Genomic DNA, 16,916 nt, shown 5'->3' with positions numbered 1-16,916 from the left:
AGGTCCATTGATCTCTGAACCGGTACAGTCTCCCTCCTACCCGGTCCTTCTCATTGATTATGGGTCGGACTTATATCCTCTACCACCCCTTGCGCCTCTGGTTTCTAGGTCCGCCTCGTTGGCGGAACTGTCCTCTAGCTCTATTACACCGGATTGTCGAGGGTATCCTCGAAAGGCTCCGGTGGCTTCGTAGGCCGGGTTAAATGCGGAGAAGACATCCATGCTGCAGTGGCTGGTGACTGTACGCCCTGAGGTGCGGGTACAATCATGAATTGTTGTGGTTGCGTGGTTTTTGATGTCGAAGGTTTCGACACTTGGGTTGGAGGATTTGTTTGTTGGCGCTGCTGACTTCGAACCCCTTGTAAGTAGTAAAATACTTTTGTTTCTTCTTTGGGTTCTGGTGCTTTGCTGTAGGGTCGAACTTCCGTTTGGAAGAGAGACCCCAACGAACTCGAAGGTTTTGGTTCGTCCTGGCCGCCTCCTGTAGCACCTTGTCTACTTCTTCTTGAGGAAATAGATTCTTTCCCCAGAAGGAAGACTTGATCAGTCATTAGGCTCGTGCCTAATAGTCGCCTCAGCTAACACATGTTTCCTGCAGCTTTTCCTGGCTGCAATGAAGAATTCATGAAGGTCCAGCTGATAAGTTTGTAAGAGGCTCTTAGCTAAGACCTTGAAAAGCTGCTCTTCTTTTATATATGGAGGCCACCCCAACTCCAGTGATGTCACTGCGTTGATGGACCTAGCCAACCTTGATCTAGCCTCAAACTCTGTCTTCAGTAAGTTATCCGGTAGTTTCGGGAGTCTTTCTGAAAACAAAGAAGACGCACAGTCTGCGTCTAGTTTTCCGACTGTGAAAGTCGACGGAACGTCCTGCCAGAATTCTCTAGTGGCTGGCATGAGGAGGGAGGTAGCATCCGTCTCTTTGAGAGTCGGCATTGGCAGATCATCATTCTCAGCCTGAATTGTAAGTTCTGTGATCTTATCAATGAACGGAGAAGCGATGTCCTGTGGAGATGTAAAGATCGTATACGATCCTTTGTGAGGGGTTAATTTTGTGTTTGTACAACCCCAATCAGTCATAATGCGAGCCCAGACAGCTTGTGGCTGTTCCTTCGGGAAAAATCACTGTTTCCTTAGGAACTTTATCCATTCTGACTAGTGCATTCTCCGTCAGTCTGACAAATCCATTGAAAGGAAACTGAAGTCCTTCTGGGTAGAACTCGAAATCTGACAATGGTCGAGTACCCAGACCCTCAAGGGTTAGTGTTCCATCCAAGTATGGAGCGTGGAGTGCCAACGCCAAGGGTTGTTCTTATCGAACGGTGGTAATTTCGATGCATCCGGAACTGTCGATGGAGCAGCTTGAGTTCCGGATTGGAGTATACCTGCGATCAGATCTCTGATCGGTTTTAGCTGCTCCGCCACTATGTCAGTCACCGACTGCGTGGCTGGAGTGGGAGCCGGAGTAGGAGGAATTCTCTCATCCAGCCTCTCATCCACTACCTCTCTAAACCTTGATAAAAGTTTGTCTACGAGGAGGTCAGATTGCAAGTCAAGCTCCGACGTCTTGTGTTTAGCGGACTTACCCCTCTGTCCTTTAGAAGGAGGAGGTGCCTTGGCAGCTGGCGAGAATCATACGCGTCGATGGCCTAGGGGCGGAGACCCGACGCTGATTCGCCAACGGAGTTGACTTAGACGCCTTTGATGAAGGCTTTGATGCCTTCAAAGGCTTCACCTTGGGTCGGACTGACCTAGAACCTTCCCAAGGTGAAGGAACAGATTTATCGAAGCCTATAAAAGAAGAGGAAGAAGAAGAGGGGGTAGGAGAAATGAAGGATCCTGCCGGAACCTCTACGCCACTTACCTGCTCATCCATCGGTTCTAGATGGATGTCTAGAGCAGCCACATCTCCCGTCAGTTGCTGGTCGTCCTGGTTTGGAGCCATAGCGCTCGAATGGCTTCTATAATCGGAGCCGCTACTTCACTCTTTCTCCAGCCGACGGAGAAACCGGGGAAACAGACGGGTAGCTAGAGTGTTATCCAACACATAAGGGCAACCTTGTGGAGCGTTACGGCCGAATCCAGACACCCACTGTCGGAGACTTGCCTTGGCTGCCTTCAAACTCTCCTCATCCGCCTGTAAGAGGGGATAGGAATAAATGGGTCGCATTGACTAACACTTAAACTATAACTATGTCTATATTAATCAAACAATCAAGAATTGTATACCCATTTGTTACTTGATCTTACCTCATCGTTTAACAAGATTGAGGTCAACTCAAAACACCATGCGCACGACTCCGGGAACCAGATCATGTACGGGGTCTGGCCCTCTTCAGCAATGAACGAGATCGAGCAATGAGCGTGGGACCGACAGCAGTCATGTCCCACCGGATCGCTGAAATTCCCAGGACATCCTTGGAAGGCGCAACGGACTTTCTGTAATATAATATTTTAAATAAGTACTCACTCTCCTTAATGAACTAACTTAGAAATAGAGCATGCCAGTATTCTTAACTTAGCATGCATCTACAGTCTCGTTGTAGCTAATATTATTAAACGGAGAGTGTAACGTATGTTAAACCGAAATATTCACACTTTTATTCCGTATATCCCGGATGTCCGGTGATCTCCGGAGAAATTGACTATCGTATCAACAAGGTAAATCCATATTTCTTTTTATAGAATAATATTTAGTCATGCTAATCTCCGGTGAAGTATATCACCGGAGCCATATTACCGGAGCTGAGGATGTGTACCATATCGAGAAAACGGAAAGCCTAACCGGGGAAGGTGTTCCCAATCGGACTAGTCAATGCCGGAGATGATGTGCCAAAACATCTCATACCACATGATAAAATCAACTAACATTTCTAATGGTAACCTTTAATAAGACGGAGTCTCCGTCAGTGGATCTCCGGCGAACGGAGTTCCGTAAGGTAATTCTTATTGAATTATCTACCACTCCACCTTTTCCATATCTTCCCCAAGCCATGGCGGGGGAAGAAAGGAAGGGGGGGGTTTGATAGAACATGCTGGGCGGAATACCGAAAGAAACGCAAATGGCGGCCGATAGTGGTTGATCTTAACCACGATGTTAATGGACCATTCGCGATAACTTATAGCGTATAGTACCACCAAAAGCAGAATTACCTATTAAAGTCAATTCTTCGGTAAAGTCGGGGAACACTATAGCAAAGTGGTTCCCAAGACTACGTTATCATTGTCATTAACACTTGGTGGTACTCTATGACACAATGTTATCGGTCTGGACCAAGAACAGAGGCTAGGCTAACTATGTTCAAGAATGGTACTACCTCATGTATGGAAAACCTTTTGAATGAAACATAAAATATAATAGTTTATCTAGATTAAACTACTAAGCCTAATAACCTTAATACGTAGCCAAGCTTAAAGTACAATCAGGTCACGAAAGAGGGGGATTAATCCAGCCTCTTTTGCACACGGAAGGGGGACATCTTTCCCCAATTCTCTGTAACCTATGTACTTAGAACTGTTAAGATAGTCCTTAACTTTAGACCTAACAAAAGGGGGAAATAATCCAACCTTGTTAGTAATATTGTTCGAGCGGGCTACTACAAGGTAACTGAAAAGAGGGGGATGTCTCCAGCCTCTTTCAGTACTAGAACAATAGTTTAGTAATACACTTCGTATATGAACGACTAGTTCCTTATGATAAACCATAAAACTACATACACTGATATTCATAAATAAGGACATGAGTAAGCGAGGAAGAGAGGCCTAGCGTAAAACACCAAAAGGCCAACCGTAACCGCGGCCCGATGGTCTGACGCGGTATTTCACCTTATATACTAAAACCGTAAAGAAATTTTTATTTTTCTCAACGTTTTAAAAAACTGTTTGGACATGTAAGATGTTAATAAAATATGCACTACTTCTGACTGTCCAAAGGAGCCCTCTTCCTCGCTTAAACAAGACTACTTTATAATAATAACGGGACTCGTGAGGTCCAATATTATAAACTGTGCAAATACGTACAAATTCCTGAAGTTAAACTGAATATATAATCTGCACAGTAGACACTCTGTGAGACGAACTATCGAGTGTGGCATTAAAAAGGAAAGCTAAAAGCTATCTTTAAACTACACGTAGGGGCATACCGAAACCAACATGGCTGTTTACGATCGGTTGTGAGCGCATGGCCGGTACCATGCTATAAAACCCCAAAATTACGTGTAAATACCGATTCATAAGCTGTTTTTTACAAGCAAACAGAATTTATGGTACTTAACATTGGTCCAGGTGAAGGTAGAGCTTCAGCCATGATGAAATAAATCCAGAAATCGTAGGAAAATACAGACACGATTCGCACAATTACAACGCTCACGAGTCCAAAAGAAGGATGTAAGATGGCGCTCGCATCGGGCGGGGACTGGGTGAGTCGGAGCGGTGTGGTGGAGACCGTTGTGTCGGCACATCCCGTGTTCATATGTTGACGAAGGAGTAATCTAATTGGAAGATGACCTGTGTTTAGTGGCTTTCACACGCCCTTTCTTTATACACGACGCCCTTGAGGTGCTCGCGCGAGGGTAGTAACCTCTGCATACCAATGGTTTAACTTTCTCTGGTATATTTGGAAATTATTTATATCAGAAAAGTATTAAGAAGGACCTTTTCACCGGCGAACACAGGTCGACCCAGAAATATGAAATTTTCATTATTAAAATGAAGTTTTATTGTATACTTACCGAACAATTATAGAGCCGTGATTTCCACGAGCGGCAGGATACTAAATTCAAATTTAGCGCGTCGGCGTCGCCAACACTGGTGGTGATGACGTCATCTCCCTCCACTCGCGGGAGAACCAGGTACAACTGCCCAGGTGAATCCAATTCTTTCTGCCCGTCCGTCCACCTAAGGGGAGGAGGGTGGGTATAATCATAATTGTTCGGTAAGTATACAATAAAACTTCATTTTAATAATGAAAATTTCATTTTTATTGTAGTGTCTTACCGAACAATTATAGAGCTGATTACACATTTATGGGAAGGTGGGATTCAGTGGACCACTAGTATTTTTAAATGGTTACATTTATTGCAATACCAGTAAACACTCAAGGTGTCTGTTGTACCTTACCTTGTAAGAGAGCTACAGCAGACTGTTACTGCCTCTGGTCGGTGCTCTTCTTACTATTGTAGAGGAATTGGAATTTGCCCAAAGTTAGCCTCTACAGGAGTGGAATCCTTCCGTAGTTCAAGCAAGTCAAGGCTGACTGACGGAGGATAGTAACAACAAAGATTGCCCTTGCCCTGGGCTAAGACCAGAAATTCAATCATACAAAACATTTGTCACCAACACCAGATTTAAAAACATATATACCCAACCATTGTAAAATCTGACCTAACAGACTGGTGAGTATCCCAGGTACTCAGTACCCCAGCTTCCCTTGAACTCGACAACCTATTCAAGGTGAAAAGTTAGCATAGAGGTGAACGACCCCTGTGCCGTTTCTCCCAACACCATGCCAGAAACCGCCACCGGACCTAACGTTTTACAATTCTCGAAAAACCGTTTCTATCTCTTTGAGATAATGGCTCGCAAAAACCGAATTCGATCTCCAGAACGTGCTCTGAAGAATCGAAGCTAAAGATAAACTCTTTCTGAATGCTAAAGAAGTTGCCACTGCTCTAACCTGTGAGCTTTAACTCTCAGAACGGAAAGATTGTCGTTCTCGGACTGCGAGTGAGCTTCCCTGATAAGCTCTCTAATAAAGAACGATATAGCATTCTTAGAAAGAGGACGAGAGGGATTTGAACCGAGGTCCAGAGCTTAGAAGATTGTCCTCTGATACCCTTAGTGGCAAACAGATACTGCTTAATAGCCCTGACTGGACATAAGAGCCTTTCTTCCTCCTCATGTCCAACCAAATCAGATAAGTTCCTTACCACAAAACTCCTCGGCCAAGGATTAGAAGGATTCTCATTTTTGGCTAGAAAGGTTTCAAAGATACCGAAAATACAGCATTGCCTTGAGAGAAACCGACTCTTTTGTCTATAGCGTGCAATTCGCTGACACGCTTAGCAGAAGCTAGTGCAATAAGAAAGAGTGCCTTCTTAGTCAGTTCCTGAGTGAAGCCGACTTCAAAGGCTCAAACGGTGGCCCCATGAGGAAACTTAAGCACCACATCTAAGTTCCAAGCCACTGTATCTTGCGGGAGCTTAGTGGTTTCGAAAGACCTAATGAGGTCCGACAGATCTGAATTGGAGGAAATATCCAAACCTCGATGTCGAAAAAACCGAAGAGAGCATGGCTCTATATCCTCTGATCGTCGAAGGAGCCAGTTTCTTAGAGTTCCTAAGAAATAGAGAAAAAATCTGCTATTTCTGTTAAAGTAGGTTCCGCAGAAGTAGAGACTTTAGCACTTCTACACCACTCTCTGAAGATTCTCCACTTCCCTTGATAGAGTTTGTTAGAAGACTCTCTCCTACAACGAGCGATAGCTTCTGCAGCTCTTCTTGAAAATCCTTTCGCTCTGACAAGATTCCGGACAGTCTGAACCCTGTCAGAGCTAGAGCGGACAAGTTTTGGTGGAACCTCTTGAAGTGAGGTTGTTTGAGAAGCCACTTCTCTGGAGGAAGAAGTCTGGGGAAGTCTACTAACAACTGGAGAAGGTCCGGGAACCACTCTTTCCTGGGCCAAAAGGGAGCGATTAACGTTAGCGTTACATTGCTGTGCGACATGAACTTGTTCAGCACCTCTCTTATTAGACCGAACGGAGGGAATGCATAAGCTTCCAGACCCGACCAATCCAACAGCATTGCGTCCACCGACCAAGCTAGAGGATCTGGGACTGGAGAACAAAAGAGAGGAAGACGGTTGTTCCTCGATGTCGCGAACAGTCTATTGACGGTCGTCCCCAAAGGCGCCAAGTTTTCTGACAAATCTTGTTGTCCAAAGTCCACTCCAGAGGTAACACTTGCTGTTGACGACTTAACTCGTCCGCCAGGACGTTCATCTTTCCCGGAACAAATCTCGGGACTAGCTGAACCTTCGCTTCGTTTGACCACAGGAGGAGATCCTTGGCTACTTCGTACAGAGAGAAAGACTGAGTCCCCCCCTGTTTCCGCACGTACGAGAGAGCCGTGGAGTTGTCGGAATGCACTGCCACTACTCGGCCTTCTACTAAGCTCGAAACTGTCTGAGCCCTAAGAAAATTGCTAACAGTTCCTTTACATTTATGTGGAACTTCTTCTCCTTCTCCGACCAAGCTCCTGAAGTCCGTTGATTTCCCAGTAGGGCTCCCCAACCTGTGTCCGATGCGTCGGAAAAGAACTGTAGGTTCGGGAGGATGGGTCGTAAATCTAACCCTTCTTCCAACCTTGCTCGAGAGAGCCACCACCTTAGGTCCTCTTTTATTTGATCTGTGACAGAAAGGTAATCGAGTCTGGTTGTGTCTTCCTGCACCAAGAGGCTCTCAGGAAAAACTGCAGAGGTCTCATGTGCAGTCTTCCCAACGTCACAAATTTCTCCACTGACGTCAATTTGCCCAGGAGCCTCATCCACTGATTGGCAGAACTTACCTTTTTGTCCAAGAACTCCTGAACTGTCTCCAGACAGCCTTGAACCCTCTTCGGGGACAGAAAAGCCCGAAAAAACTTGAGCATTCAGAATCATCCCCAAATAAAGGATGCTCTGAGATGGAACCAACTGGGACTTCTGTTTGTTGACCAGAATTCCTAACTTTCTGGCAAGATCCAGAGTTGTTCCAAGGTCCTTCATGCACCGACTCTCTGATTCCGACCGGAGAAGCCAATCGTCCAGATAGAGGGAGATTCTTTACTCCTTAATATGTGTAGCCAGCTTCCTATCGGGGATAGAACCCTGGTGAAAACTTGAGGAGCGGTCGCTAGTCCGAAGCAAAGCGCCCGAAATTGAAACACCTTGCCTTCGAACATGAACCTCAGGTACTTCCGAGATTCGCGATGTATCGGAATGTGAAAATAAGCGTCTTGCATGTCCAGAGAGACCATCCAATCCCCCTGTCTGATGGACTCCAGAACCGACCGAGTGGTCTCCATATGAAATTTTGTTTTCTGGACATGCAAGTTCAGGGCGCTCACATCCAAAACCGGCCTCCAGCCCCCTGATGACTTGGGAACTACAAAAAGGCGATTGTAAAAGCCTGGAGGAAAATCCCCTTCTATCTGTTCTATCGCTTCTTTGAGAACAAGCGCTTCCACTTCTGCGGCTAGCGCCAGAAATTTGTCTGAGCCCGGAGAGTATGCCTGGAATGGAATTGGCACAGGTGAGAGCGAGGGAGGTGAAACGAGAGGAATACGATAGCCGAACTTGAGTACTTGCACTACCCACGCTTCTGCTCCTCTGTTTTCCCATTCCTCCCAAAACAGAGCCAGCCTGGCTCCACTGGTGCATGAAGAACCGAGCTTTCATTTGGAAGGTTTGTTAACCTTGGCCGCGGCCTTAGACGAGGTCGCAAATTCGATTTCGGCCGAAAGAAGCGCTTGGGTTTTCTCCCTCGAAAAGGCGCTTGGGCCAGAGGAGAAACCGAAGGAACAGTCTCCACAGGAGCTTTAGGTCTCTTAGTAGACTGTGCCAGTAAATCCGAAGTAGATTTCTTATCTAGCGCAGACGAAATTGACAACACTACATCGTCTGGAAAGAGGTTATCTTTCACAAAAGGAGCAAACAAGAGAGCAGACTTCTGTTGGGACGTAAACCTTTTTAGAAGCAAAGGAGCACCAAAGTTGCCTTTTCTTAAGGGTACCAAAGGCGATGAGCGAAGCTAACTCATCACATCCATCCCTAATGGATTTGTCCGCACAGGACAGAACACCAATCCAATCCTCCGCTAACTCCTGGGAAAGAGAAGGACAGTCTTCGATCTTGGCCGCTAAAGCGCCAATAGTCCAATCAAGGAAGCTAAAGACTTCCAAAAGTTTAAATTGATTCTTTACAACGTGGTTCAACTCAGGCGCTGTAAAGAAAACTTTCGCTGCGGCGAAAGCAGATCTTCTAGAGGAGTCGATTAAACTGGAGAAGTCTCCCTGGGAGGAGGCAGAAACTCCCAGAGAAGGAGCTTCCCCAGTTACATAAAACCTATACCTCTTACGAAGCAACTTAGAGGGAGGGTAAGCAAAAAGAGCCTTCCCTAAGTCTCTTTTCATAGACATCCATTTCTCCGTCTCTTTCAACGAATGTCTAACCGCTTTAGATAGAACAAGTTTTGGGAGGAGAGGGTCTGAAGTTTTCCTCCTCATCAAAAAAGTCGAAGTTGGGGAGCGCGGAGCCGCTTTCTCAAAATAATCTGGATAAGATACCAGAAGAAATCTAAGGAGACGTGAATAACACGAGAGGTGATGTGAATCCTCCTCCTCTACTTCTTCTTCATTCTCCGATACCGCCGAAGAAGTAGACGGAACTACAAACCGGATCTGAAGGTTTCGAACCACCCTTGGACTCATTCATCCAGTTGGTTAACATCTCTAACTGCTTGCGCAAAGGCGCCAGAGACGAATCAAAAACAGTTAACGAAGGCTTGGAAGAGCCTAAATGTTCAGCAGGAGGCGGAAAAACTATTTGCGCCTCGCTCGGAGCCGCCGAAATTCGAGGCGAAACAGGCGCATCAGGCGTAACAGACGAAAAAGCGCCTAAAGAAACACCCTTAGAACTGCTAGCTACAGCGCTAAAACCACAATCTCTACTAGTAGATGGAGCCGAAAAAGGCACAGATTGAGGCGACGAACGAGCCGCTAACGGCCGCGGCGCAACCCTACTCTCAGGCTCCTTATACCGCTTGACTGGAGGAGGCGAAGAATCGGCGCCTGAACGCCTCTTTAAGGGACGCGAAACGGGCGAATCTCGCCAAGAGCGCCGCGCGACCGGAGACGAATCGCTTGAATCATTCGAAAGGCGTCCTGACCGCAACACCTTTCCAACGCTTAACCGAGCCCTGTTGAGGCGCAACAGGCTCAACAAGAGAGGCGCCTGTCTGTGGGCAAAATCCCGATCGACTCCCTTGGACTTCCGGTATGTCTTCTCCCCGGTGCGGGGGAGCTGGACAGTGACCTTTGTCTAGGAGACGTGTCAGGACAGACAGACGCACCCTCAACTACACTCTTACCTGAGGCCGCTTTCTCCAAAAACGTCTTAACTGAATTACCAAGTTGCAAAACCGTATTCGCTAGTACCGAAAATTTCTGATCTAACCTCGATTCCAGACTGGCAATGGTGTCGGAAGAAACTACACGGGAAGCCGGAGAAGTGGGATTAGTAGGAGGAATAGGAGGTGTAGTTAAAGGAGACATAACAATTTGAGGAGAAACAGAAGGAACAGATGCATCGCAAGACGAAGCAGAGCTAAGTCTACTTTCCCTAAGCGCTGCTTTTCTAATTCTGTCTTTAGCTAATTTCTCCGAGTATGAACTAAAAAACTTCCATTGAGAATCAGTCCAATCACTACACTCGTTACATGTTCGATCTGCTGAACAAACCTGTCCCCTACACTTAACCCATTTAGTGTGAGAATCATATTCTAACTTGGATAATCTAGTTTTACATCCTGAGATGCAAAACCTAACTCCCGACGGACTAGAATCCGACATGGCAACGCCTAAATAAAAAGCAAAATAACAACAACGCCAAAAAAGAGTACTTCACCAATTCCGAAGATCAATTCCACCAGAAAAAAAAAGCGAAGCAAAGTCATCCAACCGCACCGACCACCGATGTTCACCGGACGCCGGCAGGAAAAGAATTAGATTCACCTGGGCAGTTGTACCTGGTTCTCCCGCGAGTGGAGGGAGATGACGTCATCACCACCAGTGTTGGCGACGCCGACGCGCTAAATTTGAATTTAGTATCCTGCCGCTCGTGGAAATCACGGCTCTATAATTGTTCGGTAAGACACTACAATAAAACCTATTGTTAAGACTGAAGGTTTGTTCGCGTATGAACAATGAAGGTTTCTTATTTGTGTAAGAACAAATGTACATACTCTATAATAAAAATTCACTGTTCTTGAAGACATGTTTATCTTGAGGAAATTATTTTATTTTTCTATTATTAAATTGTTGGATACAGAAACTTCAAGTTCCAATCTTAGAGTACTATTATCTTACTTATTACCACCACACAGCTGGGGACACTCAACATTTAATTTTTGTTGTTTTACTTATAACTCAAGAATACCAGTACTACTATTTATGGCTGCTACATTATTTTAGGTCCCAAGTTTAGCCTAATCATCTTAAACTAGGTGCTAACCATAATGCACTGCCAATGTTCTCAAAAACTTATCTGTACCACAACTTCTGTACTATGACCCTCCACTGCCTTGGGTTTGGATATCATCGCTTATAATTTCCTAGTTTGTATGTACACACTTATGAGTTATTATTTTCTATTGATTTTTTTTATAAATATACTGTATTAATTTTGTCATCTTTTCCTTTTTATGAATATACTGTATTCATTACTTCACTTTTTTACTTTTTTTTTTTTACATATTTAACATATTCTGTTCTGTGAAAGTCTGCCAATTTCATGTCTTTTGCAATGTCAACTGGTATCCATCATTTTTAATACCAACACTTCTATAGTATTAAGAAAACTATTTGAGTTTGTGGTACTCAATATCAATATACTGTACTGTAATTCCCTAATAAATATAACACAGAAAGTATAATATTTGTTTTCTCTCAACGAGCTGAACAAATGTATGTGCCAAAAAACAGTGTCTTCCTTAACAGTAACAACTTACCTCTTTTAAGGGAACAGTTAAGGACTTGTACCGATTAAATGGAGAAAATGTCACAAACATCACATTTGCCCCACCCTTCTTTAATACCAGGAATCTTACACACCGAAGTGTATACATCCATGCGATTGCCATAGTACCCCACCCTGAAATACAGGAAAAATATTGCATAATAAGAAGTTGAATATCATAAAAGGATCTTTTTGAAGAATCTAAATAGTACTATGTAATTTGCCCATAAAGTCATCCCTTCCAACATACAATGCCTGACCTGTTGAAGGAAGTTTTTAAATCTCCGGTCAATCAGTGGCTTGTAACCGTTTAGTCATGGTTCATAGAAGGGAAGCACCATGCATGTCATTTAAGCATAACCAATTTCAAAGGAACTTTCTTGGAAATGTTACTGATAAGCCACAGTCTTTGGTATCGAAGTTTACATTTATGAAACAATTTTTTGTATTTTCCAATTTGTCTGTATGTATATAATAATTATTTTCCAGTTTGTCATGTAATTCTAATAATGACAAGTTTTCTCATAGATCTGACAGACAACACAAGAGAGCCCTCCCCTACAATTTGCTTGAAAGATGAGATAATTTTGTTCTTAAGGAAGCATGAATCTGTGACTTAGCAACAGAAACTTGGTGGAGAAGGCTGCTGAATTTTTGTGATTTTGGGATGTCTTTGTGATTTAAAGAAAAACTGATATTGAACTGAACTGAAAGTTTTCACATGGCTAGACCAATCCTTAATTGCTTTGGTGTTACTTTGTGATTATTTTTGTTTACCTAAACGGTAACATTCTTTTTTAAGCTAATAAGTTATTATGTGTAACCATTCAGAGCAATGCCAAACATGTTTTCTTCATTTAGCAAATTGGCAAATCACAACTTTTTAAAGAAAATTGTATTTTTCCTAACTATACAAACCTCAGGTCCTTTACATTGGGAATTACTTACAGTGAAGCTGTAAATGGCTGTTAAACTCTTGAACAAGGTGGTTAGGCAGTAACTACCTGCCCGGATGTAAACATTCCAATTTGCCTTTCAGGCTCAGGTTTCAGATTGTGGGATGGGATGAGGCGGGCATAAATGTAATGTAAAGGACCTAAGATTTGTATAGTTAGGGAAAATAAAATGTAGTATAGTTATGAAAAACACAATTTACTTTAAAACATTGGGATTTATTTCAACACAATATACAAACCATCAGTCCTTTACATTAAGAAGACTTACTGGTTGGAGGGAGGAATCTGAGCGAGTCTCTGAACTGACTGGAGTTCGCCACACTTGTGCTACTCCTCCTAGTAAAAAGAGCAAAGAGGAGTATGTACCGTGCCTTTGACATATTGATCGGAGTATTGGAACTGAGAGATCAACTGTCCGATTTCTGAACCTTTACTAATGAGTGAGGAATCATAACTCATACAAAAATAGGTTAGGAAGGATCTTAAAGAGTCAGAGGTAGTAAGGCAAAACCCAGAAAAGGGTTTGTCTTATTGCCAAGGTATCCCTCCCCTTGCTAGAGGAAGGAACAGAATTACTTCTATGATTCTAGGAAAGAAAAACAGAACCGTTGCCTTATGTGTAAGCTTACCACACCAGACGCCAGTTTCAGCAAGTGTCGGTTCGAGTCCCATTCTCTGCCCGAAGGAAGAGAAGCAGGGAGACAAGGACGGAGGAGGAGGAGAAGCTAGTCATTCTCATAACCCCTCTCATTTTCAGAACCACACACCTTAGGTGAGATGCTACCTGTCCCTTTCTAGGAGCCAGGTAAGAAAACACAACTTGTTGAGCAGCCACCACAGGTCCAAGGAAAAGGGTTTCCAAGGATGTGTGGGCAAAAACCCGAAGGTAGAAAGACATAAGTGTGGTCTGATGAGACCACATCCCTGCTTTCAAACTGACAGACACTTCCGGAATGCGAGGAACAGACCAAGACATTGACTTCGTGAGCTCTCATGCGGAGTGTACAGGTGTCGTCATCGCCTGCTGCAGAGTACACCCTTCCGATCGTCTCATGAGGCCAGAAGGAGAGATGTCCTTGGGCACTTCTTTCTTGGGTAAGTTAGTACATTAATACCTAATTTTATGTGATTCGACTTGGGCAGATTCACAATGGCGAACTTTTCACAGGAACCTAACTAAGAGACAGGTGATGTTCAAATCCTCAAGAAACCCTGCAAAAGCATTTGTTTAATTTTTATGTAATTTATAGGTTTTCAAGCTTTTATTTGTAAATTAAATCACATTAAATAATAAAAATAATAATTCCCTCTCTCTCTCTCTTATTACTACTGAGGTGAGAATTTCTAAGGTGTGTACATGTACGTATTATATACAGTGGTCTCCCGTATTCACGGGGGGGTACGTACCAGAGCAACCCCCCACCCACCCCCGTGAATAGTTAGAACCCGCGAATAGTTGGAACCCCTATAAAAATGCTTACAACCTCCTATTTTGGCAGCTAAAACTTAAGAAAACCCACTAAAAATTTTATACTTGATTCTTATAATAGTTTTATCACAAAAAGTCCATTTTATGATGAAACTGGTACAAAAAACCAGGAATTTGTGGATATTACTCATAGAAAAATACCGCAAATAGGCAAATTTTCCGCGAATAAGGCAGGGAAATGTTCCAGAGAGAAATCCGCGAATGTGTGAGTCCGCGAATCCGGAGAACACGAATACGGGGGGCCCACTGTACTATGTTTAGTATTATTTTCAAATATAATAATAATAATAATAATATCACTAATTACAAATTTCACATGTGATATTATTTTAAAGAAATAAAATAACCTTTCCATTTCACTCTTTTAAGTAAGCATAACTCTTCTCTCTCTTACTGAGTTGAGAGAATTTTCATGGTACATGTATATATTAGTATGAATAGTTTCAAATAATAATAATAATAATAATAATAATAATAATAATAAATCAACATACATACATACATACATACATACATACATACATACATACATACATACATACATACATACATACATACTGTACAAAATATTTTGTTGAAAATAATGACAGTTTTTAAAAAATTAATCTTATACAGTGTCTTTCCAATTCTTCTGATAATATAAATTTTCATAATAAAATTTATTATTTGGATACTTACCTACTGTTAAATTTAGCTATATCTCCCGGCCAATTAGGCAAGTTGGCATTCTAACAAAAAATCAAATGGCCGCCCAGATGACTGTCTAGTTTACCTGTTCTCCACCAGGTGTGTTTCGAATGTTTTACCTCGTCAGAATTCTCCTTGACAGCCCACTAAGTTGTGGGGAGCCTGGGTGGGTCTATTTTAACAATATGTAAATATCCAAATATGAAATTTTCATTATTAAAATGAAGTTTTATTGTATACTTACCGAACAATTATACAGCCGTGATTTCCAGGAGCGGCAGGAGACTAAATTCAAATTTAGCGCGTAGGCGTCACCAACACTGGTGGTGATGACGTCATCTCCCTCCACTCGCGGGAGAACCAGGTACAACTGCCCAGGTGAATCCAATTCTTTCTGCCCGTCCGTCCACCTAAGGGGAGGAGGGTGGGTATAATCATAATTGTTCGGTAAGTATACATTAAAACTTCATTTTAATAATGAAAATTTCATTTTCATTGTAGTGTCTTACCGAACAATTATACAGCTGATTACACATTTATGGGAAGGTGGGATTCAGTGGACCACTAGTATTTCTAAATGGTTACATTTATTACAATACCAGTAAACACTCAAGGTGTCTGTTGTACCTTACCTTGTAAGAGAGCTACAGCAGACTGTTACTGCCTCTGGTCGGTGCTCTTCTTAATATTGAAGAGGAATTGGAATTTGACCAAAGTTAGCATCTACAGAAGTGGAATCCTTCCGTAGTTCAAGCGAGTCAAGGTTGACTGACGGAGGATAGTAACAACAAAGATTGCCCTTGCCCTGGGCTAAGACCAGAAATTCAATCATACAAAACATTTGTCACCAACACCAGATTTAAAAACATATATACCCAACCATTATAAAATCTGACCTAACAGACTGGTGAATATCCCAGGTACTCAGTACCCCCAGCTTCCCTTGAACTCGACAACCTATTCAAGGTGAAAAGTTAGCATAAAGGTGACGACCCCTGTGCCGTTTCTCCCAACACCATGCCAGAAACCGCCACCGGACCTAACGTTTTACAATTCTCGAAAACCGTTTCTATCTCTTTGAGATAATGACTCGCAAAAACCGAATTCGATCTCCATAACGTGCTCTGAAGAATCGAAGCTAAAGATAAATTCTTTCTAAAGGCTAAAGAAGTTGCCACTGCTCTAACCTCGTGAGCTTTAACTCTCAGACGCCGGAAAAGATTGTCGTTCTCGGACTGCGAGTGAGCTTCCCTGATAAGCTCTCTAATAAAGAACGATATAGCATTCTTAGAAAGAGGACGAGAGGGATTTTGAACCGAGGTCCAGAGCTTAGAAGATTGTCCTCTAATACCCTTAGTGGCAAACAGATACTGCTTAATAGCCCTGACTGGACATAAGAGCCTTTCTTCCTCCTCATGTCCAACCAAATCAGATAAGTTCCTTACCACAAAACTCCTCGGCCAAGGATTAGAAGGATTCTCGTTTTTGGCTAGAAAGGTCAAAGATACCGAAAATACAGCATTGCCTTGAGAGAAACAGACTCTTTTGTCTATAGCGTGCAATTCGCTGACACGCTTAGCAGAAGCTAGTGCAATAAGAAAAAGTGCCTTCTTAGTCAAGTTCCTCAAACGGTGGCCCCATGAGGAACTTAAGCACACATCTAAGTTCCAAGCCACTGTATCCTGCGGGAGCTTAGTGGTTTCGAAAGACCTAATGAGGTCCGACAGATCTGAATTGGAGGAAATATCCAAACCTCGATGTCGAAAAACCGAAGAGAGCATGGCTCTATATCCTCTGATCGTCGAAGGAGCCAGTTTCTTAGAGTTCCTAAGAAATAGAAGAAAATCTGCTATTTCTGTTAAAGAGGTCGCAGAAGTAGAGACTTTAGCACTTCTACACCACTCTCTGAAGATTCTCCACTTCCCTTGATAGAGTTTGTTAGAAGACTCTCTCCTACAACGAGCGATAGCTTCTGCAGCTCTTCTTGAAAACCCTTTCGCTCTGACAAGATTCCG

General features: G+C 43.1%; 1 protein-coding gene across 1 annotated transcript in view; it reads right to left on the bottom strand.

Annotated features, from left to right (window-relative positions):
* The window catches only part of LOC135197817 (transmembrane protein 223-like), a 61,876-nt gene that overhangs the window by 9,149 nt on the left and 35,811 nt on the right, over positions 1-16,916 (bottom strand). The window contains exon 2 of the mRNA XM_064224950.1: positions 11,762-11,904. Within this exon, the coding sequence (XP_064081020.1) occupies positions 11,762-11,904 (143 nt within the window). The remainder of the gene's footprint in view (positions 1-11,761; positions 11,905-16,916) is intronic.

The sequence above is a fragment of the Macrobrachium nipponense genome, chromosome 21 (genome assembly GCF_015104395.2).
Source record: "Macrobrachium nipponense isolate FS-2020 chromosome 21, ASM1510439v2, whole genome shotgun sequence".
Lineage (NCBI taxonomy): Eukaryota > Metazoa > Arthropoda > Malacostraca > Decapoda > Palaemonidae > Macrobrachium > Macrobrachium nipponense.
Note: the sequence above shows the minus strand (reverse complement) of the source record. Positions and strands in the feature narration are given on the sequence as shown.